This window comes from Drosophila miranda, chromosome 2 (assembly GCF_003369915.1).
Source record: "Drosophila miranda strain MSH22 chromosome 2, D.miranda_PacBio2.1, whole genome shotgun sequence".
Lineage (NCBI taxonomy): Eukaryota > Metazoa > Arthropoda > Insecta > Diptera > Drosophilidae > Drosophila > Drosophila miranda.
The window spans coordinates 3,784,230-3,805,269 of NC_046675.1; the positions used below are offsets into that span (position 1 = coordinate 3,784,230).

The window sequence follows — 21,040 nt, forward strand, 5'->3', positions numbered from 1 at the left end:
CTCAGAATTCTCAGGGAAAATAATAGCTCCCAGATTAATAGGGCAAGTATTTCAGGTATTTCTTTATAGTCAAAATCTTAAGGCGGCTGGACTTTGAAAAATATACCAAATATTATAAGAAAAGCCACATCTTTATAAACAAAACACATTTTTTGTGTATGTACGAGTAGCTTAAACAAACTGTGTGCTCTCGATAATGGACACTACATTCTCGGCCATGTCGCAGAGATGGGTATAGGTCAGCATGTAGAGGGCGTCCCGGTAGTACTTCTTGGAGCGCATTTTCAGTAGAACATAAAGCTGGGGATTGTCGCGGCGGAGTTTTCGCAGCAAAGGACTCAGCTCCTCTTCCGCAAAGGAATCCTCCTCCTCTTCTTCTTCTTCTTCGATGGTTTTAGCATAGAAACAGGCCAGCTCAGACTTGTAAGAGCTCTGTTCCAGGGATAAGACTAGCTCCTCCCACTCTTCTAGGCCGTTGCCAATGCTGCCTCGCACGTAAATGAATCGCGATCGATCCTGCTCGGTGCTGTGACCAAGGAACAGGATGGGGGTCTGAATGAAGTCCCCGGCGCCGCTTTTAAGGGAGGTCTTGACCTCAACGAGCTTCTTGAAGTTCTCCTCCCTCTGCTCTACCTCGGCGATGCGCAGGATTACCTTCTTGATCGTTTCCAAGCGCAGATCCCAGGCCGGTTCACGGGGCTTCTTCAAGGACTGGTACAGGGTCTTCAGTGTTTCCAGATCGTCGAACCGATCGCAGTGGTAGCCCACGTTCTGGGAATTGAAGATCTCACGCTCGTCGAAAATGCGCTCGTAGGGGCAGAGCAGCTCGTGGGGCTGGATGAGAGGCACCAGAGTGGCCTTGAGCTCTGTTAACTTTGTGGCCATCTGTGTCTTTGACTTGTTCAACACAAGGTCCATCTGCTTCTGTACCTTCTGTGTGTACTCCGGTGCAGGTAGGCACTTGCCGTGCAACTTCAAGACGATTGTGTCCCGATAATTGCAGAAGACATTGGGGAATACCCGCAGCTCCCAGCGCTGCTTCTGCACCAGGCACCGGCGTGGCCGGAACAGGACATTCGTTTCATGAACCTCGCCCGGAAAGAGGGCAAAGTTGGTGCGCTCCAGAAAGAAGGTCTCAAGATTAGGACCCAAAAACTGCGGATTGCGTTTGTAGAACTCCACATTGGCCCACTGACAGGTTATGACCTGCCGGCCCACGTTCTCCAAGCGAAGGACCTGCTTCATCACGTTCTGGTATGGATGACACTCGAAATATATGTCATAGATCACAGAGTCCCGGCTACGTCGTTCTGGTTGAAAAAATACCTCATCATTGATTTTGAGAGCTACCGCAGGGATGTGTTCTGGGGCATATTTTGGAATCTGTTCAACTTCTGCGTCCTGCTCCTCCTCCTGCTCCTCGTCCCCCAGCTCCTGGGTAGTGCTGCTGATGTTGTACATAGTATCAGTGGACAAGCGTTCAATATCCTTGACGCCGCCATGGTACTCGAGGTTCAGTACCTCCTGCATATTGGTGCCCACCACCTCGAGATGATCCACGTCCGGATAGTGCTGAAGCACCCGCTTGATGTCGCTGCATTTCTTCTCGATGCCCTCGTCGAGCAGCTCGGAATCAATCCACTTTCCCTTCTCATTCGGGTGGGAGTGCTTCGCATTGTACAACGGTCCCAGTATCTCCTGTTTGGTGGCCTTGGTTAGTCCAATAATCTCCACGTTGGCTTCTCCTTGTCTTTCGGCCAGCGGTAGTGTTTCGACCAACTTATTCACGTCATGGCAACGCTCCGTATCAAAGTAGCCAGGCATTTCGACGGGCCTCTTCTGGACCAGCGATGTGGGATTCATGCGCGTGGCGTAATCCATCAAGCGCTGAACAGTGCCCTTGTCCCGCTGCTCCACGGAGGTGGGCAGATTGATGAGCATTTCATGGGCACTGCGGCCGATCTTGCGCTGGATCTTCATCTGCGTCTCGGTGCGGTCATGCAGCGTATCGTACCAGAGCTTCAGGCGCGGGTCCATCTTCACGGACTCCTGAATCTCCCTTTCAACGGAGCACTCCGAGCTGGACAGGTTGGCCAGGCCCTGCTTGCTGTTGAATATATTGTTGACTATGTCCTCAACGATCTTTTTGCCATCATGCTGGCTGACCTCCCTCAGAGCATTGGTCCTCTTGTACAACTCCAAGGTCGAGGTTGAGCTGAACTCAAAATCATTCTCAGTGGATTGAGTCTTCGGCGGCTCGACGGTGGTCAAGAATGAGGCGAGAAATGATCTCTGTCGCGACATGATTTCTTTATATGTTATATATACTATGTACTTGAGTTATGTTATTGTACTTTCGTTTTTGTTAATTTTGTTAAATTTTATCGTAAGAATGTGAAAGCTATGTTTACTAGGGTATCAAAGGCTTCGAAACCCCCTTGAGGTCCCCTGTTCTTGATTATATTGTGGTGGTGCATGCACCTAATTACATTGCAACTTGCAACAAAAGTAAGCCGCAAATGAGTGGGCGCTTGTTGCTTTTTGCAACACACACAGCAAACCGAACTGCAAAGTGTGGCAGGCAACAAAAAGGTTACAGGCCACGCCCCCTAGCCCCCAAAATAAAGCCAATTTCACAAATCACCATTTGGGTGGATATCGAACAGCGCAGCGAAACGGATGTGCACCCCTTTTGGGGCAGCCCTCGAAAGGATTCCACTGTCTCTCAAGGAGGGTCTTTGTCAATAATTTACAGCAAAGCGAAAACACTTTGGAGAGCTCTGGCCTGGCCTCCAGACATGAAATATTTCCCAATTTTCCGACACAAATTCTTTTTGAGTCTATTTTTGGGTTTCCCGCCAGGTCCGATTGTAGTGGGAAAATGTCAACCTTTTCGCTTGGATTCTCTTCGGTTTGGGTTCGTTTGTGCTCCGTTCTGGTGTGGTCTGTTGTGCTCCTTATCTCGTCGCCCAATCTCCTTATAAACGATTGTTTTAATCGCAGCGACAGCAAAAACAATTTGCCCTTAACTAAACGCGCAACATCGCGGCAAATTCATTTTTTGGCACGCACATCGCACAGGCCCGTGAGCCCCCATGGAAACCATGGAAAGAATATATTCACAAAAATCGAGGGGATATACGAGTAATTTGGATACATTTCTCACTTAGTGAAGGCACTGTGGAATGAATGATAGAAAGAGGGGCAAAAGTGCTTTCATCAAGTATCTACAAAAATTAGACATTTCCATATTTTTGCCTTAACAAGAATCTTCTGAATAGCTTTTGTATCTTTATCTTAGTGTTAGAATCTTAAAAGACAGAACTATTTCTTGATATTTCCTCTTTTTTAAGTCCCATTATGAGAATCTTTTCTGATCTTTTCCTCTGTCTTCCTCCGTTTTATGTGTCTTCCATGGGGACCCCGTTCTTTGACAATCTGTTGAAGATGGTTCCTCATTTAACTTTTAATGTTTACTTTCACTTTTATCCTAGATTTCCCTGCCTTTGCCCCACTGTTCTGAATCTACGCAAATCCACCGAAGCCACCGCAGACTAAATCTGAAATATACCTTTTTGCATATAATATATATTGTATAATAAATTGTAGAATATTTATGTGTACAAATAAATTTCGTTTAATTATTATTCAAAAGAGGCAGCAGTCCACGCCATTGGACCGACGGCTAGTCCTCATGCGGCAAAAGTCGTAGATTTACTTCAGATATTTTATTCTTGACATTATTGATAAATGTTTTTCTGGCACTGGCAGCAGCAAAAACAAAAGAAAAAAAACACACAGAAAAGTACCGGGAAAATTATATAGAAAACTCACGAAATCAGAGACTGCAACGAATCGGAGGAACCAACTTCTCCGGAACCAACTCCTCGATCCCCTTTGCCTGTAATTAAAGAACTAATTCCCTTTCGACAATCCGAGCGTCATGTTTTTGGTCTTAACTGATGATTAATTGGTTGGAGCCGACTGTGGTGGGGTGGGGTTCCTTCGTCTAGGGCCGACCCCGGCGATATATAATTTTCTCACGAAATCTCATCGAGGGCTTACTCATGCCTAGAGGTCATCACAATTTTGCTGATTATACGACTAACTCTGAACGGAACCTGGGGCCAGACCGCGTCCAGAGCTCTCGAAGAAATGCCAATTTAAGTCCTTTAATTTCATATTAGGCTCCGGACTCTAATTGCACACACACTCTCACACAAGCACTCCGCCGAATGGCAGAATGGTAGGGGGTTTTCCCTACATGCAATATTGTTGCCGTGCGTTCCTGGACATGCACAGAGCCCCCCCGTTCCCGCCAGTGGAGGCTACCGAATGTTGCATGCAAGATGGTCAAAACTACTTGCCGCGTCGATAGCCGCAACTTGTTGTAGCCTTGTCTCCTCGCCAGCAAGAGTCGTGTGGCCTGACCAAATAACCTTTCCATGACTTTCCCAATTTATCATTCGCCGCTCGAGCTCGAGTGCCACTGCAGGAAAATGCACATGCTAAAAAGCAACTATAACGATTCCTTCAAGTTCATTTGCTAATGTACACCTTGATTTTGCATTGGCGACACTTTTGGGGGTCTTTTGCGCCTTGGACTTTGACTGCGGCTCCGACTCCGTTACGTATACGCAATGTGGGGGTCTGCTAAGGTCTGCATGTCATGTTGCCCCCGGCGCCAAAACAGCGCAAAAAACAAGCTCCTGAAAACATAAAAGCAACTACGAAATGCTAAACCTCACGAACATATTATAATAACTCATGCGTGGTTAGGTTTAGGACGTCATTGGCCGGGTGTACCTGAGGCCCTTTCCAGGGGGAGGATTATAATTAGAACGTTTGAGTTTTTGAGGAATTCGCCAAGAGCTGTCGTCCATTAGGCAGTGGACATTATGTTGGATGAATAGTGCAGAGTGCTAAGTGATTAGAGAACTAAAATTTCGCAAGGGAATGCTAAGAATAAGGATCATTTAACGTAATATACTCAAAGATTTCTGGATGCGGAGCTAAGGTGCTTAGATATTTTTGATCTCTTCCGAGTAAGTACCTAAGAAAATACAACGATAACTTTCTGAATTACTTTCGTTTTATACACAAGAAGGTGTAATTTTCTAGATCTTTTCTAAAGTCTAGTACATTTTAGATATATGTATGTATGTGCAATAGGAGGATCATAATGGCCATGATGGGCTAATATTATAGCTAACATTAGTGTCTTCTTCAGGTTAGCCCTAACATATAGAAAGTTCTTTGGTCATTCCATTGATTATATCATAATAGAGCCATAGACCATAACAAATAGCCAGATTCTTTCAGGTTTCTGTCAGCTCTATCAGTTTCTTCACACATTCGACCGATTTCCATTTGGCTTTCGCACAGTTTTATTGCAAAACCATACACCCACTCGACCTCTATCTGCATATACATATTGACGACCATCAAATATGGTTTATGGAGCCATTAAAAGAGCTCCCTAACAAGTCTCTCATTAGAAGAACATGAAATGCAGTAATACCTCTATTCGAAGGCACGCTGTAGAGTATAGCCAGTACCCCACTCCCACTCTCAAACCCCAAAAGACCCATATGACGATAACAATGACCTATCTAATGCCAAAAGAAGAACGAAACAGTCATTAGTCGGGGCGTCATCATCATCGGACCTTATTCATTATTCAACTCTCGAGACAGCTGAAGGAGGAAAAGAGGAAACACTTTGGGGCACCCTGTATACCGCCGGCAAATATGCAAATTTACGCACATCAAAAAGTGAAAGTTCCAGAGGAGACCATTAAAATACCGAAAACATGGGAGCCTAGAAAGACGAAAAAAAATCAATGCAGGCCACCGAAGCATTGCGGTCAGTGGAGGAGGGATGGATGGGATCCTTTGGTGGAGGAGTGGAGGAGGCAGGTGCCGATGGGGAACCCAGCGGGTGGCAGGTTCGCTTGAGAACACGATTAAACCGCTCTGATTATGGGTTACGGCCCGTTTCGTATGGTACTCGAAAAGCGCCAAAAAACTTCTTCTAAAAAGTTGCTCAAGTCCGTGGTCCGAGACTATTGATGACGGGTCCTCTGCACGCAATCCATGACATCACCGAGCACGAGTGCTAGTCGGTGCTCCTTCGGTCTCCGGTTCGGTGTCGGGTTTGTTTTTCTTCTCCAAATATTGCACCTAGGCGAAGTGACCCACAATTAGTGTGAGTGCCCCACACCCCACCGCACCACACCACATATAAGGGTAGTTCTTACATCAGCCCCGGGCATCCCTTCCCTCGGCAGTAGATGGCACCCTCGCACAAGGCCTGGAGGTAGGAGTACCTACCACAGGAATTTAGCTCTATGCAACCTGCTAAATTATTCTAATAACTTCTGTTTCTGCTGTTGCGCCCATCAAGAGCACTGAACTTGTGGGGACCTCTCCTATGGCTGGGGGTTCGGAGTTCAGTGAGTGACATTCTTTAATTGGAATTCAAATTAAAAACTTGACCGATTTAATCGCATTTCGCTCATTGTATTATTAAAATGCAATTATTTTGGCTTCGCATTCTGAGGCGAGTATTCCGGACATGCAATTTTCAATTGTTTGAAATGAAAATCCCCATGACCTTTTCGATTAGTCACTTAGGAATCTCTCTGACTTTTTCCAGAAGAACCCAATAGGATTTTAATTTTCGCTTGAGTTTTGAAGTATACAATCATCTTAGTCTATAGGACTCTAAATTATTTATATTTAACGAAAAATTCAGAACATAAAATCATATTTAATGGGGAATATGGTTAGAAGCAGATGCAAGCTACCTGCAATAAAGGTTTATGCATGGGAGAAACCATCTTTGTTCCATTTAATTGATAGTTTGAAGGAATCATCCAAGTTCGGAAGGTTCCACAGCTTGAAAGTATCGCTTCGATTCTGTCTTTCCCATAAATAAGCCACTTGAAAGCCACAAGCCGAAGTGGCTTGGCAAGTTTTACACTCCAGTAAGAAACAAATAAACCAAAATAAATGTTTTGAAAAGATAACATCAGCAAATAGTGCCAAAATATATTCCTAGTGGTTACACCACCTCATACCCCATACCACCAACTAAGCCATAAGCCCCTACAAAATGTTTCGCGTTTTATCGCGCGGCACGTGTCCTGAATTTACACGAAATGAGTGGCTTCCGTTCTCATGAATGAAAAATTACTTACCAAAGTATCAAACAATAAGGCCAAGCCTGGGGCTTGGGATTCATGGATTTTCAATTTTCGCACTTAAGAGGTAGGGCTAAAACCCGCAGAGCATGTACTAGCCTAATCTATGACTAATTATCAGAGGAACGGGAACGTGAACGTAAACGTAACCGAAAGTCAATGTACCACAAAAAGGAGGTTAATTCTATGCAATTTCGGATGGGGGCACCCTGTCTTGGCTCCGTGATTACTTTCCTGTTGGCAGCAGACGTATTAATTACAAAGCGGAGTACATTAGGTCGTCAACCACTCTCGCTCTACGCTTTTCTGCATAATGCTAATCGCTGGACATAAATGGATCGATCCCATGCACGTGGAGCAAATAGGGCATATTAGGTTTTTGTATATTGTATGCGTGTAGGTAGGGATAACATTTGACAGAGTACAGAGACTTTAACTTGGATCGTGGCAGACGGCTCCTTAGTTGGAGAGCTGGGAATTGGACAAGTTTGAATTGGATAGATTGGAGCTGTGCTCCGAGTCGGAAAGAGCGGCAGTCGCCTGCTGTTGTTGTCCCGGTTGCTGTTGCTGTTGCTGCTGTGAGAGGTGTGGATGATGGGGCTGCTGTTTTGCTTGAATGGAGGTGCCCGACTCGTAGTTGATGCGGATCCACTGACCCTCGCTGTTCTCCTTCCAGAGAGTGACGTTGTTATCGCCGCCAGTGACGGCCAGTATGTTGCCGGTGGTCGACCAGGAGATGCTCCAAACGGCATCGTCGAATGTGTGCAGGACACTGGATGTCCACTCAGTCAGATTAGCATTGCTGCTCCAGATGATAACGTGACGGTCCTGCGAGGCCGTGGCTATCTGCGATCGTGGCAGACCAATCGATGGCGCCCAGGCCACATCACGTACCCAGTCGGAGTGGGCCTCCAGACGCTCCTCCTCCACCCAGCGATCATTGTCCTCACGCCAGATCTTCACGAGATTGTCGCAGCCACCGCTCACGAGACGCTTGATGGCCGTATTGCGCGAGTTGGCGCGCTGATCGAATGCCGGATCTGGGCCCTGGGCCGGGCACCACGAAATGGCATTCACTCCAATGGTGTGAGCATTTGGTATTTTCTTGGCATCCCAAGTCCCGTACTCCGTGTTGCAGGTGAGCACCGAAATAGAGCCATCGGAGCTGGCGCAGGCCAGCACCAGACCGTACTCAAATGGGGCAAAATCCACAGAGTTCACCGAGGAGTCATGGTTGCTGTACTCGTAGCTGAAATGTGGCAAACGATGGCGGCAGCCATTAGAAGATAACGTCATGCCTATGTGCAACTGTGTGCGTTGCGTTTTCACTTACAGCTTGGTCCAGTCCTTGGGCGTTGTCGATTTCCACACAATCACCTTGCGGTCGTACGAGCAAGAGGCCAGGATGTTGCCAAACTTGGGATGCGCCCATGCCACCTGCCACACGGGCCCCTGGTGGCCTTTGAGTTCGGCAAGAGCCTTGTTGTTTTTGCGAGAGTGGAAAATGCGGACGCTGCCGTCGGACGAACAGGTTGCCAACAGCAGGCCGTAGAAGTCCAGAGCGGCGTGGTGGACCATGTCCTCGTGCTCTGTGTCGATTTCCTGCAGCAGGCTCACCATTTCGACTGAGTTATATTCAATTTAATTCAAATTAAAAACAAAAAGTCGTATTTTTCCGGTTCTTGACGTGGAATTTGTTGGGTCGTTCAGTGTTGAAAAAAAAACAAGTGTTGTAAAACCATCCAAAAGAGCTGCGTTTTGCTCATGAGTGAACGAACTGAATAAGTTCACCTTAACCCACTTAACCCTAAATCAAAAAATCTCTATTTGAACAGGCTGGAAGAGGGAAGGCGCGGAATAACATACTTTTTGCCAATTCTCCTTGTAGATCTTTTCTTTCTTCTTTAAATTTTCGCTACCTGGTACCTAAATCAAAAAATCTCTATTTGAACAGGCTGGAAGAGGGAAGGCGCAAATTCTCCTTGTAGATCTTTTCTTTCTTCTCTAAATTTTCGCTACCTGGTATACTTACCAATATACAGGCCTGGGTCTCGGCCCATAACAGCCAACTAATTTTCGCTAGCAATTTTCATGGGTAAAATCCCATATGAACAACTTGGAGAAATGTGGACTAGTCGACATGCCTCACTTTGTACATAGTCGCTTTTTCCACCTGCAATATAATACCGATTACATTTTGCTACCTAGCGTCCAAAGATATTAAACAAATTTTCTAATCTAATGAATATGATTTATTCTATAGTGTACACGATATCCTCTTCCTCCTTCATGTAGACGTTAAGTCTACAGGCCTGCGTCTCGGCCCATAGAAGCCTCGTCATTTTCTGCTCCACTGCCTCTGCATCCTCTGGAGACAATTTATTTAATTCCGAATCCCAGTATGCGCATATGGGTCTAGTCTGGGGAGCGGGCATAGCCGACGACCTATGCACAACCTGAGGAGCGGTCCTAGCCGGCGGAGGACTGGGCCTAGCCGTGGGAGCGGGCATAGCTGGCAGACTGGTCCTAGTCTGCATACTGCGTTTTGCCTGCGGACTGGGACTTGGCTGCTTGTTGCGCTTAACTTGCGGACTGGGAGTAGTATCCGGCTTAACGAGTTCTCCCACAAAAACGGTAGAAATATTTGCTGTGGAACTGTAGAAAACACGCAACATAAAAATCCATTTATAAGTAAAATATCCATAATACATACCGTTTCTGCGGATATGTATACAGGAATTCCATGTGTGGAGCAAACCGCCATTTTACACGGTCGTTTTCCTTTGGGTTCTTGTGAGCCAATGGGTCCCATTCATCACTTCCTCTCCTGACAGTCCCCTTTCCAGATAGTTTCATATGGTAGCGGTAGCTGTCCCTCAAAGATTTCCAAGCGTTTTTGCAAGTAAAGACTGAAAAACATACATATGAATAATTACACATTCCAATTAAAATCAGTTTAACTTACCATCTCTATTCATCTCAGAGGCCACAGCCTCCCATGAGCTCCTCAGCGCATTGCCATCGAAATGTTTTTTATTCCTCACATCCCATATAGTAGTCCTTTTTTGAACAGCATTGATGAGTTTCAGTTTGTCTTTATAATCGAATTCTTCTAGCCGTCTGGCTCGCGTGTAGCCCTCGCCGTCCATTTTGCTTGTGTTTTGTCAGTTCGCTAGCGAAAAGTAGAATATATATTTTTTTCTTCGCCTCTCGTCACAGCTGTAAACAAAGATTTCTTATCGATTACGATTCAAAAAGCAGCCCTGTTTTTCGCTGGAAAAAAAGAGCCAAGGCTGCGTGGTAGAGCTGCTAGGATCTGTATTTGTTTGACCTTTTTCGCTAATACCTTTTTTACGCAAAATACAATAAAAGAAAGTATCTAGAATGAGCCACTTATGTACAAAACTGATCCATAAATCATATAAATTTATGTGGGTAGGGCTGACAGATCTATATAGCTAGTATTATTCCACGGAAGATACAAATTGAAGAATATGATACATTTTCGGTATTTTTTAGGGTGAGACCGTATATTTGATTGGGACTTGTTCTTTTGTTTTTTGGGACCTGTTCTCTATTTTGTGGTCGGAAATTTTCTCAAATTGAGGGAATTTTTCCGGGATACAATGTCCTTTTCAGTTCAACGTTTCATTTGTTTGAAAATGTTCGCTAAAATGCAAAATGCAATAAAAGCAAGTGGTTAAAATAAGCCAGTTAGGTAGAAAACTGATTCATTAATCGGATAAAATAGCATGGCTAAATGTACTATATAGCTGGTAATATTCGACGGAATATCAAAAACGAGCAATATGGTTTCCAATCCTTGACGGAGAACGATTAACCTATTATTAGCTAACGGGGAATTTCAATTTTCCATCGAATATAATGAAAATGTAATAATTTTAGCGCAGTTCAGGTTAAAGGTATCGTGGTTTTTTTAAGTTCAGAGGATATTTTCCGCCGTTTACCTCAATAAGTGTAACTAATTAAAGATAGGGGGCTTAAGCGGGCTAAGTTCGGTTTTTCATCATATGAGACGATATATTGTTGTTGAGGAACCAAAATTGAGGCAAAAACCATCCAAGTCAAGTATTTAAAATCAGCCAGTCAAGTAGAAAATAAATTTATTGATTGGATAAACTTATGAGGGCAGAGCTGAGAGATCTATATAGCTAGTTTTATTTCACGGAATATCAAAATCGAGGAATATAGAACTTGAATTCGTCAGTATATTTACGGTATATTTTTTAAATGACATGGTATATTTTGGTATATTTCTGAGCGTCAGACCGTATACTTCATCGATATCGCGGTCACACTGTCAATCACTTTTCAACAAAAAAGTTTGCAACGAATAAAAGGTAAAAACTATATAGAAACAATATAGAAAAGGATCTGGAAGGTGTGTTCTAAAGGACTTTGTGAACTATAACTAGCGAAAGCTTTTGATAGCTTTGTGAACTAGCAAAACAACACCACATATTACATAACCTTTTTAAGGTTACATAGGAGAGGATAGCTGAAATTCGCGCAATTCTAAGATATTCTATTTACCTGCAGATGCTGTCGCAATCAATTCTGACTGGCGTGCGTGTGCTCCGCACGGAGGCTCGCCGGAACTTTGGCCTGGCTGCCCCAGCCCTGAACAAGGTGTCCGATCCCATCCAGCAGCTGTTCCTCGACAAAGTGCGCGAGTACAAGCAGAAGAGCACGTAAGTGTAGATGGGAAAAGTCTTCCATAGAATCCATTCGTTATCATCTCTGTTTTTACTGCAGCGGTGGCAAACTGGTCGATTCCAATCCCGAGATTGAGCGCGACAGGAAGACGGAACTGGACCGTGTGGCCAAGCAGTTCGGCAGCGATGGCAAGACCGATATGCTCAAGTTCCCCGAATTCACGTTCCCCGAGGTCAAGATTGATCCCATCACCCAGAGCGCCAACTAAACTATCCGCAGATATATTCGTGTGAATTAGTTAAATTGTTTTTAAGTTCTCCCTTTCTCTGCTTAGCAAGAGAGTGTGCTCCGACAGGAGAGGATTACATCTACAAATAAATCCGGAAAACATCAAGAAGCGATTGCATATAGGTAGATATATTGAAGATCTACAGATATATATATTGGTGCTCAGTTGATTTATAAGTCCTGAGGCAGAAAGATGTGGGATATTATTAGCCCTAATGTCTCTTATAACGCTTATGTACTCGTATATTTAGATGCTATCGATACAAATGATTTCCTTAATCTAAGACGAAGAACGAAACAAAACCCTATCTGGGGGTATCGATGGCCTGCTGCACTGTTTGCTGGAGCAGCTGCATCTTGTGGTTGGTGGCCACCTTGCTGAATGTCTGGAGCAGTGTCTGGATGTCCTTGCCGCTGATGAGGGGCACAAAGTTACCCGCACAGGTGCAGAATTCGGCCAGGTTCTCGCGCTTGATCTCATTGCAGCGGGCACAGCGCAGATCCTGCAGTACGAAGGACATCATCTTGCGCTGCAGGGCATCCAGCATGCGCATCTCAATCTCCTCGTTGTCGTAGGCCACATAGCACTGGGCGCACAACCAGACAGGTCTAGAAAGAATCATTCAATTAAAAGGGATTCGAAAGAGCAATGAAATGGGGTTTCCACTCACATGCCATCCTTCATGGCGCGATGCTTGTCCTTGCAGAGATCCAAATCGCGACAGTGATTGCAGGCCTTGCAGATGACCTCGTTGATGATGTAGCTGTCGCAGGGATCCTGCCACTCGGCCATGTCCGAGAACTCGCCAATGCCCACGAGTCGCAGCATGTTCCGCCGCAGCTCGTTGATCTGCTCCGCGAGGGTCTTGTCCACACTCAGCACCTTGATCATGGTGCGGATCAGCTCCAGTCCCGGACTGGGCTTCCCCTTGCCATAGTTCTTGTGCAGCTTGAGGATAAAGTCAAAGGCACAGTGCGAGATGTCTCTGATGGCCTGCTCCGTGGTCTTCCGCTCGGCGAGAGACTGCATGAAGAGCGTAATGAGCGACTCGAATTTCTCCCGGCACTCGTTCTCCTCGGGCAGCCGCTCCCCGATGGTCCAATTGAGCTCTAGAGCGAGCTCATCCTCTGCCTCTGGCTCTTGGTCAGCATTGGCTGAGGGATCCCTGTTCTCCTCCTCCTCATCATCATCATCGTCGTCGTCGTCATTCTCCTCGTGATTTCTATCCCTCTCCTGCCGCATGGTGGTAGACACAATGGAGGACACTGTCTCATCTATGCCCTTGGGCAGCTTCCCACGGATCCCGGAGAAGTTGGCCTGGTCCAGCCAGAGCATAAAGTTCCAGCACTGCTCGAAGGACAGCTGAATCGAGTGGAACATTTCCTTGTTCCTCAGACTCTGGACAATGTAGTCCACATAGCCCAGGGCATCCGACACTGTCTTCTTCCCTGAGCTGAGGATAATCCGATTGAAGTCCGCATAGACGATGGTGGCGCCCAGGCGCTTGAACTCCGCTATGATCCGCAGGAACATCTTTCGCATGAGATTGTTGAGGGATCTCCTCAGGGCAGGATCGTAGAGCAGGGCATTGCTGGACCGCACCCAGCGATAGAAGTGCACGATCTGAAAGTCGGAGAAGATGTTCCGATTGATGGACACCTCCCGCAGCCAGCCGTTCACCATGGAACGCATCACGCGAAAGGCCGCGGAGCAGAGGGCCGTCTCATCGTAGCTGGGGAGAGTGGCCGCCGGCACAGTGCCGATCATCTCCTCCAGGGAGGCCTGCGGCATCACATCGAAGGTGATGGCCGAGGAGGCGCCCTCCATCTCCTGAATCTTGTTCGACTGCAGCAGCGCGCTCACCGCCAGGCTGTCCAGCGCCAGTTCCACACAGACATTCGGATAGAAGCCCGCCTTGTTCTGCACCACGCTGATGTTCTCCTCGAATTCCGCCAGTAGTCGACTGTCGTCCGCCTCGCGTCCGCCCAGATCCGGCCTCGTACTCGCGGACCACCAGAGCACAAAATTGTGGCGCTGCAGAAGGCGGGCGAAGAACAGATCCGCTCCAAAGAGAACTGTGTCGGGGGGCATGTTGCCAATGGGTACATGGAAGTACCGACACTGATCCAGCATCAGATCGAGGACATTGTTGAGGTTCAGGAAGTGCCGAAACACGGCCCTGGTACCCTGCCGCTGCCAATCCAAGCCCGAGAGCAGGCTGGCATCATCCGAGATGTGGATCTGGGCCTGGGGAAACTCCAACAGAATGGGCATGGCCAGCGAGAGTTTTCTCGCCTCCAGCGCCGTCTGCAGGCAGATCATGGTGGGTCCCTGGTGCTCCTGCTTGTAGGTGGTCAGGGCACGCTGAATGTGCCTGTAGATCTGCTTGACATCCACTTCGATGACCACCTCAAAGGTGTAATCCTCGGCTGGTATCTTCTCCTGCTCCGCCGCCGTGAGGTTCTTGAGTAGAGCCAGCCGTTCGGCGGCGTACATCTGCCCGAGATTGGGCATCTGATTGGCACGCACCGTGTCCAGGGCGAAGATGTAACCCTTCTTGCTGGGCATCAGTATGAGCGACCAGATTTCCTTCTTGGCCGTCGGAGTGTTGTGCTGGTACAAGTAGATCTTCCGCATCCGCGCATTGGCCATCGCCAGGTACTGGACCTGCGTTTGGGGCCGCTGTTCCAGCTGCTCGATGCTGAAGCTCTCCAGCTCCTTGGTGGAAAGCATGGCCAGGCGACGGGACTCCTCGCGCTGCACGCCACAGATGCAGCCCATGTCCATGAGGGCGCGGAACTCCAGCGTCATTTGCGTCTCGTAGATGCCCTCGATGTCTGGCGTGGCCAGATCCGCCAGCATTCCCAGGGAATTATCTCGAAAGAGCTGCTCGGGCACACTGTATCGATACAGATTGAACATGGGTCGGGAGCGGGGAAGCACGCGGTTCACCTTGCGCCACAGTTGTCCCTCCTCTGGAGGGGCAGCGCTCCTCTGATTCACATAGAAGATCCTGGGCACCGTAAGCTTTATCCGATGCAACTCCTCTCCGATGAGAGCCCACACGGTAAAGTGTCCCAGATCATCGACTGGCACCAGCTGCAGGATCTGCCAGGGCTGGTCCAACAGCGTGCGCTGTGCACGCCTCAGGAATCCTCCCAAAGTGGCTGTCGCTCCGGGGGCCCTGGGGATCGGTGCCTCTTCGTTGCGCACCCGCTTGGAGGCCTGTCGCGAGCGCTGGCGCTGCTCTTGCTGCCATTTCCACTTCTTCTTCTGGAAACGCACCCACTCGACGATGGTCTTGCGGGTGTCGCCAATGGCCGGTGGGGCGCCCAGAGCCTGTCTCCAGGTAGTGGCCTGCGGCGTCTCCTCCTCCTCGCCTTCGTCCAGTTGGACTCGTTTCCTCTTCGTGACCATTGGCAAGCCTGTGGGGTCCTCTATTTCCTTGCCCGCGAGATCCTCCATGTCCCGCAGCTCCAGTTGCTTGTCCTCCAGCGCTGGCTTCGGTTTCGGGCGACTCGTGAAGATCTCATTAATGCGCCGCTGCTTGAGGACATCGTTCTTCTCCAGCATCTTCTTGTGGAGCCAGTCGGGATGCTGGACCCTCGGCACGGGATTGGCCAGTCCCTGCAGGGCCGCTGGAATGGTGATGATCTTCTGTATGGTGCCACCCAATCGCTCGATGTAGTAGTTCCAATCGAGGACATCCCTGATGTCCGCGTCACCCATGGTGTTGTCCTTGAGCCAGCGACGGAGATGATGCCGCCGCACACTGGCCTCCGACTGGAAGATGGCCAGCGGAATGGCCCGCTCCGTGACGGGAGCACCTTCGGGTTTCTTGGAGATGATGTACTTGCAGGCGAGGCCCGCATCCTTGACCATTTGCTCGCCCAGGAACTCGGCCAGCCGCTTGGCCGTCGAAATGGAGGTGCTCTTCTGGGCGCCGTACTCCTCCAGCTTCTTGGACATCGACTTGTTCTCGGCAATCAGCTCGAATAGCTCCGAGTCGGGCAGATTGGAGCCGCGGCTGTAGAGGACATCCAGCCAGTAGTCGGCCACTTTGGCCACCGATCCATAGCACTCCTCCAAGGTGCTGCCCGCCAGGAAGGCCTCAAACACGGAGCTCTGGAAATTCTTGATCAACTGCAGTTCGCCGCGACGCTTCACCTCGAAGCCCTTGAGCTCCGCCAGGGATCCATCGAAGTTGAAGACGGCATAGCGTTTCTTTAGCTTCTTGCCCTCCTCCTTCGCGGCGGGCAGGACCATGGCGAGGTAGGGACCATCCACCTCAAAGAAAATGGAATTCTCATCACGGATGTCGTACTGGGGAGCGGGATCTTCGCCCTCTTTATCCTCGTTCTTCCTCAATTCGTGGTACTGATCGTTGGTAAAGTGATCCTTGACCATTGTATTGAGCACTGCATTCGGGTAGGAGATGTTGATCTTCTTTTTCTTCTCGTGGCTCGTTTGCACGGTGAACTCCTGCGGAAAGGATCCTGGCAGTATGCACCATATACCATCCGTGTCCAGTTCCAAGGGACGACCCACCCGCTCGATGATCTCCCGCGCCTTGGTGATGATATTCGATCCCGTGAGGCAGACAATACCCGCCATGGGCATCGAGTGCCAGCGAGCACCTCGTCGCATCACATAGCCGTAGAAGGAGTTCAGGATGCACTTGTGGGCCAGCTGCAGGGAATCGTAGAGCACCTCTCTGCCCTTGGCCGCCTTGATCTCGGCTGCATCCCCCGAGGCCACAGCGGACGTGACTGAGGCCTTGGCCACCTTCGTGAGACCCTTGTACTCGTATCGCCGGTCCCTGAAGGCGCGCACCGTGTCCACATAGAAGCTGTTCTCCTTCTGGCAGATGGTCGAGTTGCGGGTCTCCAGTTTTGTGAGCTTCGTCTTCTTGTACGCCTTGCGGCAGTAGTCTGACAGACGCTTCTTCTCGTACGCCGCCTGGTCCTCCTTGGAGAGCTCGTGGAAGGCGCGCGTCGGTCCGCCCGGGAAGAGCGATGGAAACTTTTCCGTCTCCAGCTGCTGCTGGATCCGCTGGAACTCGTTGCGCGACGCAGGCAGCATCTCTCCGCGCCACAGCCAGTCCATGGAGCGTTTGCACCGGACCCCGGGCTTGTTGAAGTCACAGGCGGCACAGTCCAGATCGCTGACCATCGCCGAGGGTTGCAGGCGATTCGTGAGAATGATATTGGGGTACATGGCACCCACATCCAAATGATAGATGACCGGCTGCTCCAGACGATTGGGTATGTCGTGAAGGCCCTGCAAGCCTTGGAGAATCTCCTGTTTGACTTCCTCGAGATTCAGGACCTGCTCCATGGGTATGCCCTCCTCTACGACGATGGCATGACGCAAGACACCATCGATTTGCTCCATTAGCTGCTTCACCATCGTGGGATCTAGTCGGAAGCGACAGGGGATATCCGCCCGAAACACACCAGACTCCAGAGCTTCCACATGGCCGCCGACATAGGTCTCGGAGTCCAGGACATGACCCTCGTTGGAGAGCTTGTTCAGCTCCGCCTGTTGCTTGTTGGGATAGACGATGTTCGCGTGGTAGGCCTCCACCATGAGCAGCGTCTCGCAGAGGGTGCCCGAGCCCTTGCGCAGAATCTCGTCGGGTTCCATGGGAATGATGGTGTTCAGGGCAAAGATGAACGGATGCACGTACTTCATGTAGAGGTAGTACGTGGCCACCGCATCCGACACCGAGTAGTTGGCCAGCACCTGGGGCTGCTCTACGGCCATGCGGCACATGTCCTCGGGATCCAGCTCCACGGGATCGTAGCGCAGCTTGGCTTTGGCCACCGCCTTGAGGCCCTGAGAGCCCACCGGTAGATACGAGTCACGTTTCACCCAGCAGAGGCAGTCCATGTGGATGGAGGGGCGACTCAGATAGATGCCATCCCGCATCTTGGAGAAGCCAATCTCCTGCTTCATATCCAGGTCGTAGACGGCGGCACGCGTCTCCACAAAAGGCCAGTCGAAAAAGTCCCCGTTGTAGGTGACAATGATGTGGGGACGCACCTCCATGATGTGATCGAAGAACTTCTGCAGGAGCTGCATCTCGTTGTCCTCGTTGTAGACCACGAAATTCCCCTCAAATTCCGGCTTTGGGGTGTACTCAAAGTCGTCCACATTCGAGGAGATAATCTCCCGGTTGGTTATCAGAAATCCTTGGCCATCGATCATGTAGGATATCATCATTATCTGATCCGTTTGGGCATCGGGAAACTTCAGCGGCAGCTTAGTGGTCTCTATATCGAAGGCCAGGACCACGGGTTCGGGTCTGTCCAAGATATCCGGCCTCGGCGAGATGTGAGGCATCTCCACGCCGCTCCTGCAGCGAATGTTGTACCACAGACCGCAGAATATTCGCAGATCTATGGAGACCCTCACATGGTAGGGCACATCGTGCTCGCGTATGTCCATGATGCAGTCCATGTAGTCCTGCTGCCGCTTGCCCAGCCCCTCCTCCCTATTCGCCGAGGATTGGGCCAGGGATGTGGCCAGCATTTGCATGTAGTACGTGTTAGATTTCTGCCGCTCCGTGTTACGCCGCACGGCGGCCATTAGCTCGCGGCGCACTTTCGTCATGGCCGTCTGGTTGAGGAACGAGAGCTTCAGGTAGTTCTGCTGCAAGCCTGACAGATGGTTGGGCAGGTCCAGATCCTCTTTGGAGATGTGCTCCAGGCTGGCGATCTGCCCGGAGTATTTGCGGCCCAAGAAGCGTGCCACTTCCAGGTGCATGTTGTCATCGGGTCGGACCAGCAGATAGGGCTTGTAGGCCACTGTGCACTTGAAGCGGGATCCATCCATTTGGATAAAGAACAGATCCAAGGCGGCTATCAACCGACGATCCTCATCCAGCACTTCGTTCTGTATGGGGAAACTCTCTGTTTTAAGAGGGTTTTTAATGCCTTTAATGGTTTAATTCTTACCGCATGCATATTGATGAGATAGCCGGTGCGCTCCTGGCTATCCTTGACTCTATCGAAGCCATATTTTGAGTCAATTTTATCATTCTCCCGCGACTGACGGTAGCCTGCCTCGTTGTAAAAGTCATCGCTGAAGGAAAACCCGCTAATAAAACGCACTTTTCCCTTAAATCCTAACACTCACCCTTCAGTTCTGTTTTCGCTAACGAATTTTCCAGTGTTTTGCAGAGTTTTGGCTTTGCCAATTTCAGCCATTTCTGCGACAGAACGTAAAATAAATATAAATAAATATTTGCCGCCAAAAAGTGGATCGATAACAAATCGAACTTAGCCCACCTAACCCCCCTCTATTTAAGCAGTTCAACGACTTGAGGTAAATGACGGAAAATAATAGTGTTTGTAGGTTCTTCTCGTAGATCCATCCTATCCTTCCTCTTAACTTAAAAAATCGTGGTCTTTTATCTTTTACCTAAACTGCGCTAAAGGTAATAAATTTGCATTATTTTCGATGGAATATTCAAATACCCCCTTGGCTTACAATGGGTTAATTGTTCTCCGTCAAGGACTGGAAGCCATATTCCTCGATTTTGATATTCCGTGGAATATTACCAGCTAGATAGATCTTTCAGTCCTGCCCACATAATTTTATCCAATTAATAAACCTATTTTCTACTTGAATAATTTATTGTAAATACTTGCTTTTATTGAATTTTGCCTAAAAAGAGTTTCGGCGAAAATGGTCAAACAAAAATAAGTAAGAGAGTAATCGCAGCTATTGCTAAATTTGGAGCTTATATTATTATGTTATATTCCGTTATGTTATTATTTGCAGTGCACCATTCACTAAGCCTAAGCTCTAAGCCTTAGATATAAGAGTCTTAGTTAGTTAGTAGTTATAGTCACATCTGTTTTCGGTAACCTAACGTCAGCTAATATTTTAGTTTAAGTCTTTAAAACCGTACATAAACTATGTACATATGTTGTATGTACATTCATACATACATATGTATATACTATATAGCACATACCACATACGAAACCAGAAAGATAAACAAAAGACTTGGAGCATGCAAATTTTTTACACGAAACACAAAACAAATAACGAATTTTTGGATAGAAACCAAATCAAACATATATCTACTTATCATATTTGGATTAGAAATAATGTATGAGAAGTGAGCGGATTTCAGTAATGTCAACAAATATTCGAAGGGCTACATTTTAGCTGGGGGCTCGCTCGATTATATACATATGTACATATGATCTCCGTAGTGTTTGTATATGTTATAGTGTGTATTTGATGAATCAGTAATAGTATGTATTCGCCACAAATTGTTTAAAAAATATATATGTGTTTAAATGCTTAAACTCTGACCTTAGTGAGTTAGAGTTGTATTATAATTCGAAAGAGAACCACCATCTGTTACTTCAGTTTTCTTTTGGGCTATCGCTCATCAATGACTTGGACAGCGCTGGAAAGTATCGGCCCCCAGAATCCAAAAACAAAAACTCGAAACTCTTCTCGGTCTCAGGAATCTAAAAACAATACACACTGCTTACATTCAAGCTTTCAATTGAAGAATCGCTCTAGAGAACCACAGAAAAGGTATAATCTTTTTCATCCAATAGGGTCTACTAATCGTGGGAATACCGTACTCCTTGACTTTCCGTCACATCCTGACCCAATCAAACCGCAGCGAACTATCGCATCCAAAGTCAGTCGCAACATGTCAGTGTCAAGTGGTGTCCCATAGCTAGATGAGGCTTGTTTACATAAGCGATAAACAAAGAAACAAATGAAGAAAAAATGGCACACAGCTAGCCACCCCTGAAAATGCAGCTCGTTGTGGAAATCAAAAATCCATTAAAACACCATGGAAACGATGGACCCTGTTGCGAGTGTGCTGTCAATCA

The 21,040-nt window shown here is 48.0% G+C and overlaps 5 protein-coding genes across 6 annotated transcripts; 1 reads left to right on the forward strand and 4 right to left on the reverse strand.

Moving 5' to 3' along the window:
• Window positions 1–171: 171 nt before the first annotated feature.
• Window positions 172–2,304, reverse strand: LOC108154024. Its single transcript, XM_017284117.1, has one exon. It carries the CDS (start codon window positions 2,302–2,304, stop codon window positions 172–174), a length of 2,133 nt encoding a protein of 710 aa, XP_017139606.1.
• Window positions 2,305–7,566: 5,262 nt separating this feature from the next.
• Window positions 7,567–8,932, reverse strand: LOC108156868 (protein SEC13 homolog). The gene is made up of 2 exons (XM_017288596.2): window positions 8,538–8,932; window positions 7,567–8,453 (listed from the first exon to the last, which is right to left on the reverse strand). The coding sequence occupies exons 1-2, from the start codon at window positions 8,822–8,824 to the stop codon at window positions 7,664–7,666; spliced, it is 1,077 nt and encodes a 358-aa protein (XP_017144085.1). The 5' UTR covers window positions 8,825–8,932; the 3' UTR covers window positions 7,567–7,663.
• A 501-nt stretch (window positions 8,933–9,433) lies between these two features.
• LOC108156869 lies at window positions 9,434–10,436 on the reverse strand. The gene is made up of 3 exons (XM_017288597.2): window positions 10,170–10,436; window positions 9,918–10,113; window positions 9,434–9,859 (listed from the first exon to the last, which is right to left on the reverse strand). The coding sequence occupies exons 1-3, from the start codon at window positions 10,351–10,353 to the stop codon at window positions 9,457–9,459; spliced, it is 783 nt and encodes a 260-aa protein (XP_017144086.1). The 5' UTR covers window positions 10,354–10,436; the 3' UTR covers window positions 9,434–9,456.
• Window positions 10,437–11,458: 1,022 nt separating this feature from the next.
• Window positions 11,459–12,278, forward strand: LOC108156173 (ATP synthase-coupling factor 6, mitochondrial). Of its 2 annotated transcripts, none has more exons than XM_017287503.2 (3): window positions 11,459–11,565; window positions 11,765–11,916; window positions 11,981–12,278. In XM_017287503.2, exons 2-3 carry the CDS (start codon window positions 11,765–11,767, stop codon window positions 12,147–12,149), a joined length of 321 nt encoding a protein of 106 aa, XP_017142992.1. In that variant the 5' UTR covers window positions 11,459–11,565; the 3' UTR covers window positions 12,150–12,278. The 2 variants fall into 2 exon arrangements, with proteins under 2 accessions (XP_017142992.1, XP_033244674.1); XM_033388783.1 differs by having other exon boundaries at window positions 11,536–11,606.
• A 107-nt stretch (window positions 12,279–12,385) lies between these two features.
• On the reverse strand, window positions 12,386–19,432 carry LOC108156172 (DNA polymerase epsilon catalytic subunit A). The gene is made up of 4 exons (XM_017287502.2): window positions 19,311–19,432; window positions 19,130–19,256; window positions 12,841–19,067; window positions 12,386–12,778 (listed from the first exon to the last, which is right to left on the reverse strand). Exons 1-4 carry the CDS (start codon window positions 19,379–19,381, stop codon window positions 12,475–12,477), a joined length of 6,729 nt encoding a protein of 2,242 aa, XP_017142991.1. The 5' UTR covers window positions 19,382–19,432; the 3' UTR covers window positions 12,386–12,474.
• Window positions 19,433–21,040: the final 1,608 nt, after the last annotated feature.

Excerpts from the sequence above, each read along its gene's own strand:
- LOC108154024 (XM_017284117.1), bottom strand. The coding sequence starts at position 2,304 with ATGTCGCGACAGAGATCATTTCTCGCCTCATTCTTGACCACCGTCGAG.
- LOC108156868 (XM_017288596.2), bottom strand. The coding sequence starts at position 8,824 with ATGGTGAGCCTGCTGCAGGAAATCGACACAGAGCACGAGGACATGGTC. Across the intron at positions 8,454-8,537 it reads CCCAAGGACTGGACCAAGCT|CTACGAGTACAGCAACCATG; the intron begins GTAAGTGAAAAC and ends GCCACATTTCAG.
- LOC108156869 (XM_017288597.2), bottom strand. The coding sequence starts at position 10,353 with ATGGACGGCGAGGGCTACACGCGAGCCAGACGGCTAGAAGAATTCGAT. Across the intron at positions 10,114-10,169 it reads CTCTGAGATGAATAGAGATG|TCTTTACTTGCAAAAACGCT; the intron begins GTAAGTTAAACT and ends TATGTTTTTCAG. Across the intron at positions 9,860-9,917 it reads TATACATATCCGCAGAAACG|TTCCACAGCAAATATTTCTA; the intron begins GTATGTATTATG and ends TGTTTTCTACAG.
- LOC108156173 (XM_017287503.2), top strand. The coding sequence starts at position 11,765 with ATGCTGTCGCAATCAATTCTGACTGGCGTGCGTGTGCTCCGCACGGAG. Across the intron at positions 11,917-11,980 it reads GAGTACAAGCAGAAGAGCAC|CGGTGGCAAACTGGTCGATT; the intron begins GTAAGTGTAGAT and ends TTTTTACTGCAG.
- LOC108156172 (XM_017287502.2), bottom strand. The coding sequence starts at position 19,381 with ATGGCTGAAATTGGCAAAGCCAAAACTCTGCAAAACACTGGAAAATTC. Across the intron at positions 19,068-19,129 it reads ATCTCATCAATATGCATGCG|AACGAAGTGCTGGATGAGGA; the intron begins GTAAGAATTAAA and ends TTCCCCATACAG. Across the intron at positions 12,779-12,840 it reads CGCGCCATGAAGGATGGCAT|ACCTGTCTGGTTGTGCGCCC; the intron begins GTGAGTGGAAAC and ends GATTCTTTCTAG.